General features: G+C 35.1%; 1 protein-coding gene across 1 annotated transcript; it reads left to right on the top strand.

The window, feature by feature from the left end:
- Window positions 1-230: 230 nt before the first annotated feature.
- LOC145785464 (lethal(3)malignant brain tumor-like protein 4) lies at window positions 231-11908 on the top strand. The gene is made up of 6 exons (XM_082597114.1): window positions 231-326; window positions 1870-1959; window positions 5238-5405; window positions 5539-5811; window positions 7857-7923; window positions 8476-11908. The coding sequence occupies exons 2-6, from the start codon at window positions 1891-1893 to the stop codon at window positions 10575-10577; spliced, it is 2679 nt and encodes an 892-aa protein (XP_082453240.1). The 5' UTR covers window positions 231-326; window positions 1870-1890; the 3' UTR covers window positions 10578-11908.
- The last annotated feature ends 212 nt before the right edge of the window (window positions 11909-12120 follow it).

Raw genomic sequence — 12120 nt, 5'->3', positions numbered from 1 at the left:
GTGATAATTAAAAACTCTTGCTCAATGCTCAGTCCTTTGCTTTCAGGCAGTCAGTGGCTTGAATTTACGGATGTAAACGCACACCTCTTTTTTCTCTGGTTAATTCTCCTAATTTTATTCTCTTTTATTCTCTTGCGAGTTTGGCGCTGTGACGTTTAGGAGGGAAGGTTCTTTTTACTATTGACCGTTGCTGTGTGACTGCACAATGGATTATAACATTGTGTAAAGAGGTAGAATTTCATAAGCGTTGAGTGCTTTTTTGGAAGTTCTGTTTTACAAGGCAAGCCAAAGCTTTTACATCAGTGGAATTCACAATATTGATAAAGGTAATGTTTGTGTATTAACAATATTTGTGTATTAAAAATAACACTAACAATATTTGGTTAGTGTTATTTTTTTAATGTTAAAAAACAATAATAAGCCTAAAACCAAAGCTTGCTTAGTTTTTAAGACAGCATTCTCGAGTGATTTATCAGGCAGCCATTATGTAAATTAGGGCTCACTGACTAAGGATATGTGCTTTACAGTTTTAAGGTCTCATTGCTAATCATGTACTTTATAAGTAATGAAGAGGTTTTAAAAATTTATTTTGACTAAAAATATTGCATTTAAACAACGTCTTTTTCAAACTATTATTTACCTCATTTTTAACTTATTTTCTATGATCTTTTTTGTTACCTATTAAAAGAAAACGGGCCTAGTCTTTCTGTACGCTTTTCATTGTAGACTTTTCAGAGGATCCATGTGTTGGCGTATTGTAGCAGTTCCTGTATTACCGATGACTAGCTATATAATCAATCGTAGTCTACTTTGCAGCACAGATACAGGATCTTTGCATAGAGCTAAGACTCGTAAAACTTTATATTAAAAGATCTGTTTTGCGTAGGCCCTATTTGCATGCATGCCATGTTTATTGTGAGTGTTTTGCATTTTAGCTAAGGGCAAGTTTACACAAACTAACTTTTAGACAATTACAATGCAACAGAATAGCTTAGTAAAAACAGAGAGAAATAGCTTATATTAACAATAAAAACTTTTAATCGGGTAAAGGTGCAAACGTTTCAATTTTGACAAGAAAAAACTGAATTTTTTACAATGACAAAGTAGCTACTGTAATGCAGTAGCCTACAGTAGCTTATATTTGATGACTCGAAACTCGTTTCACATTACATAAACTGATATTGTAACCAGGTTTTGTGAATATTATAATAAGGTTAGGTTTTTTTTGCTGTTTTGTTTTATTACAGTAGTGCTTGAACTACCAGCTAAAATTGTCACCTTGTGTAATTTTTTTTAAACTGGCTTCAATTACGTTGTGTTTACATTGCCAGCTAATTATGATTTAGACAGAGAAAATGCATTTTCTAGATGCCACTAACTGTATGCTTCAGCAAGCAATGGTTACCGCCACTCAGCAATTTCCATATGGTGTTGCTTTGATGGAAACTGTCTTCCTCTGCATCCTGTAGTGCGCTCATTGCATTGTGTTGTTGCTTAATCTAAACTAACCTTATATTTTAACTAGCTATGCGGCCAGTTTGTTATTCAAACTTCAAAGTGTTAGTTAAAAATAAAGATATCGGTATATCAGTGTTTCACAAAATAATTTTCGTAAAAAGATATTAGTTTTTACAAGTATGCAAGGAAAAAAACAAAAAAAATGTTTTTAAGAAAATACATTTTGTTGAATATTTTTTTGTGTTATTTTAAGAGTTTTAGCTCATTTTTAGTTTACGCAAATTGTATCAGTTTTATCGTTTTATCATTCGTTCAATTTCATTTTTATCAATTCGTTTATCGTTCAAAATAACGCAAACGTTCTGCTTTCTTTATGTTAGGTCTAATCTGTTTGCGCAACATTTTATACAGAGCTATTGCAAAATTGCAGCTATGTCAGATGCAGAAATTGCCACAGTGGACAGTGGTCGCGGAAGTGACGTCATATCGCATATAAGCAGAGTAAGTTAAATCTAAACATTTTAATATCTGGTAGATATTATACAGGGCAGGCTTGGTTTGAATACAAAGTCCTGCTGAAATATTAAAAGCAAGCGGAAAAAACGTTCAAAAAATAACATGTTTTAGTTATCGTTATTATACGTCTGTACAATAGTTGTAAGGCGGTAGGCTATTGTATCTAGCCTATAGCCATGCATTATATAATAATCAGTTACTGTATCAGAAGTTATGTCCTTCCAATCAATTTCACCATAATGAAGCTAAAAGAATTTGTGTTATTATTTTTATTTGCAACTGACAGATTTAGACTTAGTCTTTTTTCACAAACTTCTTTCAGTTCTACGTTTTTCACCATGCTCACATTCTGTGAAGTCGCCCAAACAAGAACTTATCTTTTTTGCAACTTAATCTAACTCAGCTACAGTAGTAGCCTATTGGGTGTTGGGTGATATTTTAAGTGTGCGATGAGTTCTGTTGAAATTTTCATTAAGCAAAGGAAGTAAAATAATGAATTTTATTGAACTTTCAATTTAAAGCCATTTGTTTGAATTTTATTTTATCAAAAAAGTAACTGGATCATTTGTCGAAAGGGTTGGTTTTGAGATAAAACTTGAAAACTAAACTCACGAAATGAAAGTTTATTAAAAAACAATTTTTTTGTATCTAAGAGAACACGTGAAATCAAAACTGACAACTTTTGTCTTCTGGGATATGACATATATTTAAAAATAACAAACGCTTTTCTCAGCCCTCCCGATGGGTTTACAAAGAAACAGTAATTCTTGCTCTTCTCGTCGAAACTTTTACGAGACTCAAAGAGATAGCAATTTCCTGTGGCTTGGCGTGTAGCTCTGTGGTCGCCTCAAGCCCGTTTCAAATTACCAAACTTAAATTTTTAACTACTCGGTTGTTTGAAAACATTTAAGAAGCGTATTTTCCAAAATTCCACACGTAACAAAAGCTTTCGATGTTGATATCAGCCGCTATGCTGTGCGTTGCTGCTAAGTGATGAATGTGTTATTTCAAAATAAGAAAAAACGACTTTAAAATTTTCAGTTTCTTTTAAAATTATAATTTACAAATGTAATGAGTAACACTTAACCATATTCATAACGATTAGTAATTGCATTTGATCATCACGAACAAAAATGACATTTCTAAAATATTCGTAAAAAATATTTTTAAACTTCATTATCAAAGTTAAATTGTGAAAGTACTTGTTAAAAAGAAATCAGTTTCAATTATAATGTTTGTTATTATGGTTTTAAATGTTTTTAAACCTAATGCAGTTGAACTTTGTTAATTCAGTACAACTTTAGTAAAAGTGATTTACAATCACATTAACTAAAAATGTGAAAATCACCAAATTTCAAATCGTAGGCAAATTAACAATGTGAACAGATCACATGAACCCGAGTTTCATGAGAAGACTTCTTACATTAGTAGCGACAAACTGCTCTCTTTAACTGCCCTTGTGATTATTTTCTAAATTTGAAGTGTGAACGCAGTTAGCCAAATGTTAAAAGAAGCGTACTTTCTGAATATTACGTTGTCTTGAAAATGAGTAGGCTGAAAGTTTTGTAATGTCTGGAGACAGCAGCCAACGTTGACATTTACATGATAACATTTCTCCGCCCACATTTGGAAATGCAGTGTTCCATTTTTGTAACCGATACAAATGCATCTTGATTATCCTAGTTTGATTCTTCCACGCTATCAAGATCTGTAAAGTAATTAGAAATATTATTTAAAATTTTCAACCAATAGCCTACAGTAAAATTTGGTAGCAAGTGCTAAGTTTAAAACAACCATGTTTAGATGCCAACCGTTTCTTTAATTTGGGTTTCTTGCGTTCAGCATTGGCGAGTTTAAAGTCGTTTTTTCTGATGCATGTTTTAGTATATTTAAATTTGCTTTTTCCAAAATATTTTGCGGTAGCTTGTGAAATCTTACGTAGCAACTAACTCGGCCAGTTTCAACTTTGCTTGATCTTTGAACGCAATTCCATAAAAAAAACTTGGTTTGAAACAATGCAAAAAAGGTATGACATCGACGCCTAGACAGCATTCCGTTAAGTAAGTTGCAAATAACTCAGTGTACGACTCGTACGAAGTGTGCAGTTCCTACCTTCGGTAACGACCATCTAGATTGTGCCGAGTATTTCGGTGGAATGCAGATTAACAACCGTGTTCTGAAGCTGAGAGCATTCTTTTTGAAAGCATAGTTGTCTGGATGTTGTCTATTGCCTAAGGCGCCCCCTCATTTTCACGGGGGTCGTTGTTAACAAAAAACAACGTAACAATATTGGTCGTGTTTAGCTCAGTCAAACTTATCTTGCAACTAAACAATCTGTATGAAAAATATCAAGCCATTAAAAAGAAAAATTCTTTACTACGCGTGCAATTGATCTTGCACGCTCATTTCTTCATGTTGTGATAGGTATCGATATTATTTACGTAAGGTATTGAACCCACCTTGTAAAAGTTGCTATGTTTGCGTTGCTTCAACGTGTATTCTACATACGCGTCATGTTGTTTCATATTTAGTGTATATGTTGAGTGTAAGACGACTTGTTCAGGTCCCCATTTCAAAGATGGGGTGGTGATTTTGATTGTAAACTGCATTACCTTCGATTTCTTGAAAATGTGTGACGTAACTGTAAAAACCAATGACATCAGATTTGTTTAATTACGATGTGTAAAATATTTTGATAGTTTCATCCACCAATAGGCTACTGCTGCAATACATCTTGTCAACTGATTAATACAAAAGTTCTTTTAAAATATCTTATTTTAAAGTAAACATTTTATCGTGATCGAGTCATGAAAATCGTATGCGATTGCTCGGAAAATAATAATGTCTTTGTGGAAGTTTTTATTTTCTATTGTTTTCAAAAGCAGCTTGTAGGTTTGACCTGCAATGCCACGTTTACAATCCCAGCTCGTGTTTTTTTTATATTGAATTCTGCATACGTTGGATCAATGTGAACGACCAATTTCGATAGATGGTGTAAACTTTATAAACGTTGGTTCTATAATCTTACATTAAAATACTGCTATTGTTTAGACTTCATGTTCATCTTTCCCAGCTACACTTTGGTCCTTCTACATTTTTTTCAAATCTGTACCGGTGAAAATGTTGCTGGTTGAGTTAAAATAATGGAAATACGGGCAAAAGAACAGTAAAAAAATATCGTAAAACCAGGTAGCTATGGTAAAACTAATAACGAACAAATGTAATAATTACGCTGAAATAATTATTTATTCATAATTGTACAGAACTTCGATCAAGCCAACCACCTACAAGAAAGTCAATGTGAACGAGCCACGGCAAAGGAAGAAGACAAATCGAATCACGTGATCACTTCATCGACAAATCCCGTTGACGGCTATCCAGGACTGATCTGGAAGGATGGAATCGGTGTTTTACCAGGCACGGATATGAAGGTAGATAAAGTTTTATTTACTCTTTCAACGAGGTTGGTGTTATGGAAGTGATACTCCACACCACGCCTTCATCTGAGTTTGTTGTATGTCGAAACTTTTTCGTATTAACTCTGACAACTATTTTCCTATTTAGTTCAGAGTCAATGAATTTGGCGACGTGATAATGATTGTCGACGAAGGCAATGACGTCGATGCAGAAGATCTCAGCTCTAACCTTCAAACGGACGCTTTCGATGATAAAGCTAAATGTGTGACGAATTACGATGCCGCCAGTCATGATCCTCCCCCCACTGGTAATATTAGTAATCCTCCCCCCACTTATAACGAGATACAACATGCAGAGGTGACGTCAGGAGGAGATGGCGTTGTGAAAAAGGAAAGTTTTCCACCTGCACGGCACGTGGAAGTATGTACGGTGAAACTGTGTTTTTTTTGTTTTTTATTAAATTTGTTTAAAATTCAAACATTTTAAAGTAAATTTAGCGAAGTTTAGACCACAGATACATATACTTTTTGATTTCTGAATTAGTGAAAACGTTTGCCTATTTATTATTGCTTATATCGAAGCGAGTTTTTTGCCACTTTCTTTGCTGTAGGGGAGATCAAGGCAATATGAACCAGAAGAATTTAAACTCTACCTCTTAAGTTGATGCAGGACTCTGCAATTTTTAAGTTGTAGTACATAGAATCACATGGTACCTTACACAAATCACAAGCATAATAAATCAATAGACATCAAACATTTTGTTATTGCATTTTTTTCGTAAAAATATTCATCAGGGTATCATGAACCATGCTTGGTTAGTATGAACCAATATTAAATTTGTTTACGTGCAAAAACTGTCCAAAAAGATAACTGTCCAAAATGCTATTCAAAGCTTATGCAAAACTTAATATTTGACAAACCATGTAAAAAAACTGTTGTTTAATAAATGAAAGTTTTAAAGAAATAAAAATTAGATAATAATACAACTAGTTAACCCTGATGGTTCAGGTTTAAGCCTTCAAAGCAAATGACAGATGAAACGAGTCAGCAAAATGTAGTTTAAGAATAGCATCTCACTGGTGGACACAATTAGGTATTCAGATTGTTCACTCAGATGACTTCATACTGAGTGTTAGGAGTGCAATCAAATCTAATTGAGCTTAAGGATATCACTGTTTCCCCTATAAAGATGGGTTCATAAAAAGCCTGCTCGATTTGGTTTCTCTCCGCATATACTTTACATCTCCAAGTAGTGGCTTCATGAAGTGTACGTTTCCTATCTTTTTATAAAAAATCTATCTTTATCTCAGTGGAATCAAGTTGCAGCAGTTGTCCAAAATAGCAAACTGATCTGTTTTTTTTTTGCCATTAAACCTTACCACATTTTTCATGTAGGGCAAAAGTGTACTATGGTTTAAACTGTCTTCTCTTAGAGCTACTATAACTTTTCCTTCTTTTTCCCAGCATCAAGAGCAGTAGTTAAAGACGCAGAAAGAAAACTACCATGCTCAGTTTGCTTGATGAATGTTCTTACCATTTTAATTTTAGCTTAAAATGAATAAACAACATACAACACATCGACCTACAACTTGTCTGGGACATTATGATCCAGTTGGTTCATAATGCCCCGAATGATGTTTTTTCACTAAAGGTGTTAAAAAAAATTGAGTCAACATTATCCAAAAAATCAAGCTGCAGTAATACTTCATAACTACAACGTTTCCTTGACCAAAAATCTGGACAATTAGCTTCTCTCTACAAGTTGTGCTAAGCTTACCAAAAAGGAAAACAGAATTTACTGATGATCTTCAAAATCATGTTTTTCTGGTTTGTCTGATCACGAAGAACTGCTGAAACAACATAATAGCCCAACACAAAGCATGGTAGCCAAGTGAACAAAGCATGCTTTTGAGGTTTCAGAGCTTTCTATCAGTTTCCAGAAAACTGGCTGGTTCACAATGCCCCGAGATTCATATTGCCACGATCTCCCCTACATCTGTGAACAAAGAACAAACATGTGGGTGCTTCGACTGTATCATTGGATTCATTACTTTTGATCACAAGTGTGATTTGCCAACTGCATCACTTCCCAATTAGCGAAAGTTGTCTTTTTTACATCGTTGCAACTTGCCAGAGGTTACAGTCGTTTGAAGTTGGCAGCTTAGCGAGCTGTGTTATCGGAAAGTCATCTCTAAAATGAAATTTTGTAACGTTTCTTTGAATATACTAAAAAGGAAAAGAAACATAAGGGATTCTACAGTATATTCAAGAAAAAAGTTCACTAATTTGAATGGTTTATGTGCTTCCTTTCTTCTGTGTTTTAACGACAATTTCTGTCGCTAATTGCAACATTTGCTGCTTTTGATAGAAGAAAATTTTACAGCATTGAACAGCGTTTGCTAGATTTGCAATTAAACAGGAATTGAGGAACCAATTCATGCTGATGTTCGATCTTTTATTTTCAGGATAATGTTGGCAGCCAGCGTATAAAAATTGCTCATCCCTCGCAAGAAAATAGAGCTCATGTTGAAAGTACGATGCAATTAATTGTTTTATAACTGTAACTTATTATTATATAAAACTGTACTGTGTCCACAGGTAGTTGGCTACACAAGCAGTAAATACCATAATTTCGTTTTTTTATTTCATGAAAATAACTCTTTTGACTGCACAGTTTGATTTTTTAAGTTTATTGCTTATAAAAAAGAGTTAAAGTTATTATTTTAAATTTGTAATACAAGTTCGTTAGAAAGATAACTTTGTTGAACCATGAACAGATAAAACTACGCAACGACATAGCATTAACATAATAGAGAAATAAACTAAAAATTTCAAACGTTTTCGGCTATACAGCATATTCCCTGTCAAGCATCTAAACAACTGATTTACACATACATGAAATGAAAAATAAAGATGCGAAAGAAGGTCTAGTTTATTTTTTATATTGTTTTGTTAAATGTTGCGTCGTTATTTGGTTTTATTTGCTTCATTTGAATTGTCGTTTTTTTTAAACTCAATTGATATTGAACCAATGTCGCAACTTTGCTAGCAAGGATAAGCTTATTAGAGTAAATATGTTTTCAGGTGAATATCCTGCTTACTTGAAAGCGGATTCGACAGTGCAGAAAGTACACGAAGAAGCAACTGTTGAATGTGCCTTTTGCCAGACTTCTGGTCACCGAAGCACATTTTGGGGAAGATTTTGCTCGAAACAATGTGTTGCTAAAAATGCCGCCAGGCATCGTCAAAAGTTTTCAAAGTCCTCTTTATTGGCGCATAAGGCTGCGCGTAAACGCAAATCAAGCTCCGTCATTTCTACTGACGGTGACACATCCATGGCCGCGGACACTGATTATGTAGGTAACAATTTGAAAATGAAAATTCGACGAAATACTTCTTTAAACGAAGTAGATGAAGATTATGATCCTTCGTCTTCAAAGCGACGGAGCTCGATGGCATCTACCCCATATCGTACTAGACAAGAGTTTTCCTGGAAAAACTACTTAGCAGCCGAAAACGCCATTGCGGCTCCCAATTCAATATTTGAAAGACTTGGAAACCAAGACCCGTTTCCGGCAAAGAAAAACATATTTCAAGTTGGATCATTCTTAGAAGCAGTGGACCCATCTCACCAATCCATGATAGCCTTTGTTTCCGTGGCCAGCATAATCGGACATCGTCTTCGTTTACATTTTGACGGATATCCTTCTGTATACGACTTTTGGGTAAATTCTGATTCGCCTTTAATTTTCCCTTGTGGCTTTTGTGAAAAAACTGGCCGCTCTTTGTCGCCTCCGTGTGGATATGAGTCAGAAAGATTCAACTGGAGAAATTTTGTGAAGGAATACTCGTTGCATGTGGCCCCAGATGAGGCTTTTAGTCACTTGGAGTTTAAAAACAAAACTAGATTTGAGAAAGGAGATCGGTTAGAGGCAGTCGACCGTCACCATCCTGAGCTGACGTGTGTTGCGTCGGTAACTGACGTAATAGGAGACTATCTTCTTATACATTTTGATGGTTGGAATTCGTGTTATGATTATTGGACTCTGCACTCTTCCAATCACATCCGACCTGTCGGTTGGTGTGCGCGCAACCTCAAAGAATTAACGCCGCCACTTGGTTTTGAAGAGAATGGAATCTTTGATTGGGAAGCTTATCTTGAGACCAACAACTGTAAAGCAGCGGACGCGTCACTTTTCAATGACGAATCTCACGGGTTTGAAGTCGGAATGAAACTGGAAGTCGTAGATCCCAGAAATCAAATACTTGTAAGAGTTGGTTCCATCGCGGCCGTAGATGAGTTTCAAGTTAAAATACATTTCGATGGTTGGAGTGAGATCTACGATCACTGGTTTGACACTGACAACAGAGATCTGCATCCTATTGAATGGTGTAGTCGGACAGAAGAAGATCTTCAAGTTCCTGTCAATTATAAACAGTTTAATGTCGATGAACAAGCAGCTTGCCCTGTGAAAGGCTGTATTGGACTTGGCCACGTAAAACACGATAAATTTCTGAGCCATCACAGTGAATTCGGTTGTCCATATTCCAAAGAGAAGCTTAATCGAGATCCGATGCCTGATCGATTGATTTACGACAAAGCGTCTTCACACGAAGATGTTATTATTGACGGGAACAACAACACGAAAGAAAACGCGACTGTTGTTGTCAAGAAAAGAAGAGGCAGGCCTCGCGTGCATAGTCAGTTAAGCGTGCATGAGTCTCAAACCAGTCGAGAATTTACCAAACCAAGAGACTCTTCTGACGACAATGGACATCCGAGACTGAGACGTCATTCAAAACTAAGAACATTGAGGTTGTCCGACTTCGAGGCTCATTCCTCGTTGTACGAAGCCGCGTTTTTGACATCTGTATCTGAGCGACAACACCAAAGGGAATCTTCTGTAGGCTGGGACAAACGCGTTCTTTCTCTTCCTGGTGTTCAAGGTAAAAACGCCAGTGAAGTGTTAAGCTGGTCTGCTGAAAAAGTTTCTTCTTTTGTCAACCAGTTGACCAACAAAACGGACTGTGGAGATGCCTTTGTCTCTCATGAAATCGACGGAGAGGCATTTTTAATGTTGACACAAGCTGACATTACATCAGTTTTGAAACTAAAATTAGGACCTAGCGTAAAGATCTTCAACGCCATATTAAAAATCAAAAGCGCTGCTCCAATACAAGAGTAATAGCCTAAGTTACATTGATATAGCCTAAAGCAGACGTTTTCCTTTCCTTTTTTATTTGTTTCATTTTGTCATTTTTTATATATTTTTGAGCAGATGTTATTTTAAACAAAAAAATTTGTCTTTTTTATTAGGCTTGGTGGCTTATGCATGCCACTGTAAAGTGTAAAGGACAGTGGACAGTTACTTTCCAAAGTCTGAGATCGTTTGATGCTTGAAAGTGTTAGTTCAATTGTGAAACTTTTAAGAGAGTGCAGGGGTTCTAGGTTTTATTGTTGATTTATATAGTTTATTTACCCCTGATAACAGCAGATACGCTGCTGGCGTAACAAAGCTTCGATGGTACAATAAGGTAACACAATGAGTCTCAAGTTCTTTTATTCGTGAGTTCGAATTGAATTTAGATTTTGAATTTGAAAAGTTATCTTATGAGTCTGAGTCTACTTTCAATAATATTATGAGTCTCTGTTAAAAATTGAATTTTATGAGTAAATCTTATATTATATGTCAAAATTGTTTTGTGCAGAGGTATATAAAGCACTTTCAGAAAAAGGAAAAAGAAACAGTTTCGTAATTTAAAATTGGCAAATTCCAACAATGTTTACGAACTAGGTTGAACCGTTGGTTGAACTCCTGCTAGTGAGATTCCATTGCAGAGGTGAATCGCGGATATACTGAATAAGCAATAAATGGCCATTTTAACAGACTCACTTGAGAAAGCTGCGGGTGGTAGGTTATTTGAGTAAAAAATGATCCATCAAAATTATCCCAGTGCACAACAAGTGAGTTTTCTTAAGAAACGCAACTAATCCCAGTGCACAACAAGTGAGTTTTCTTAAGAAACGCAACTAGCCTATTTATTCTCTCTGCTAACCAACTGAAGAAATCAACTAACGGCAAGTGCTTATTTTAATTTCGTTTTTAATTTAACAATATTGCCTTCCATCCAAAGCCCAATTTTCAAATGGAAGCGATAATGTTTTATCTTATATTGGTAAATATTTTCTCATTTACAACACTATTAAACGTTGTAGAAAGTATGTTGATAATTAACTTGTACGCTTGTTTCTCATACATTCCTGCATATTGCATTTTAACGTTAAAGCAAAAAGCGCCTTTGCCTATAACAGCAGATACGCTGCTGGCGTAACAAAGCTTCGATGGTACAATAAGGTAACACAATGAGTCTCAAGTTCTTTTATTCGTGAGTTCGAATTGAATTTAGATTTTGAATTTGAAAAGTTATCTTATGAGTCTGAGTCTACTTTCAATAATATTATGAGTCTCTGTTAAAAATTGAATTTTATGAGTAAATCTTATATTATATGTCAAAATTGTTTTGTGCAGAGGTATATAAAGCACTTTCAGAAAAAGGAAAAAGAAACAGTTTCGTAATTTAAAATTGGCAAATTCCAACAATGTTTACGAACTAGGTTGAACCGTTGGTTGAACTCCTGCTAGTGAGATTCCATTGCAGAGGTGAATCGCGGATATACTGAATAAGCAATAAATGGCCATTTTAACAGACTCACTTGAGAAAGCTGCG

This window comes from Aplidium turbinatum, chromosome 16 (assembly GCF_918807975.1).
Source record: "Aplidium turbinatum chromosome 16, kaAplTurb1.1, whole genome shotgun sequence".
Lineage (NCBI taxonomy): Eukaryota > Metazoa > Chordata > Ascidiacea > Aplousobranchia > Polyclinidae > Aplidium > Aplidium turbinatum.
The sequence above is the reverse complement of the archived record's forward strand: the minus strand, read 5'-3'. Positions and strand labels throughout refer to the sequence as shown.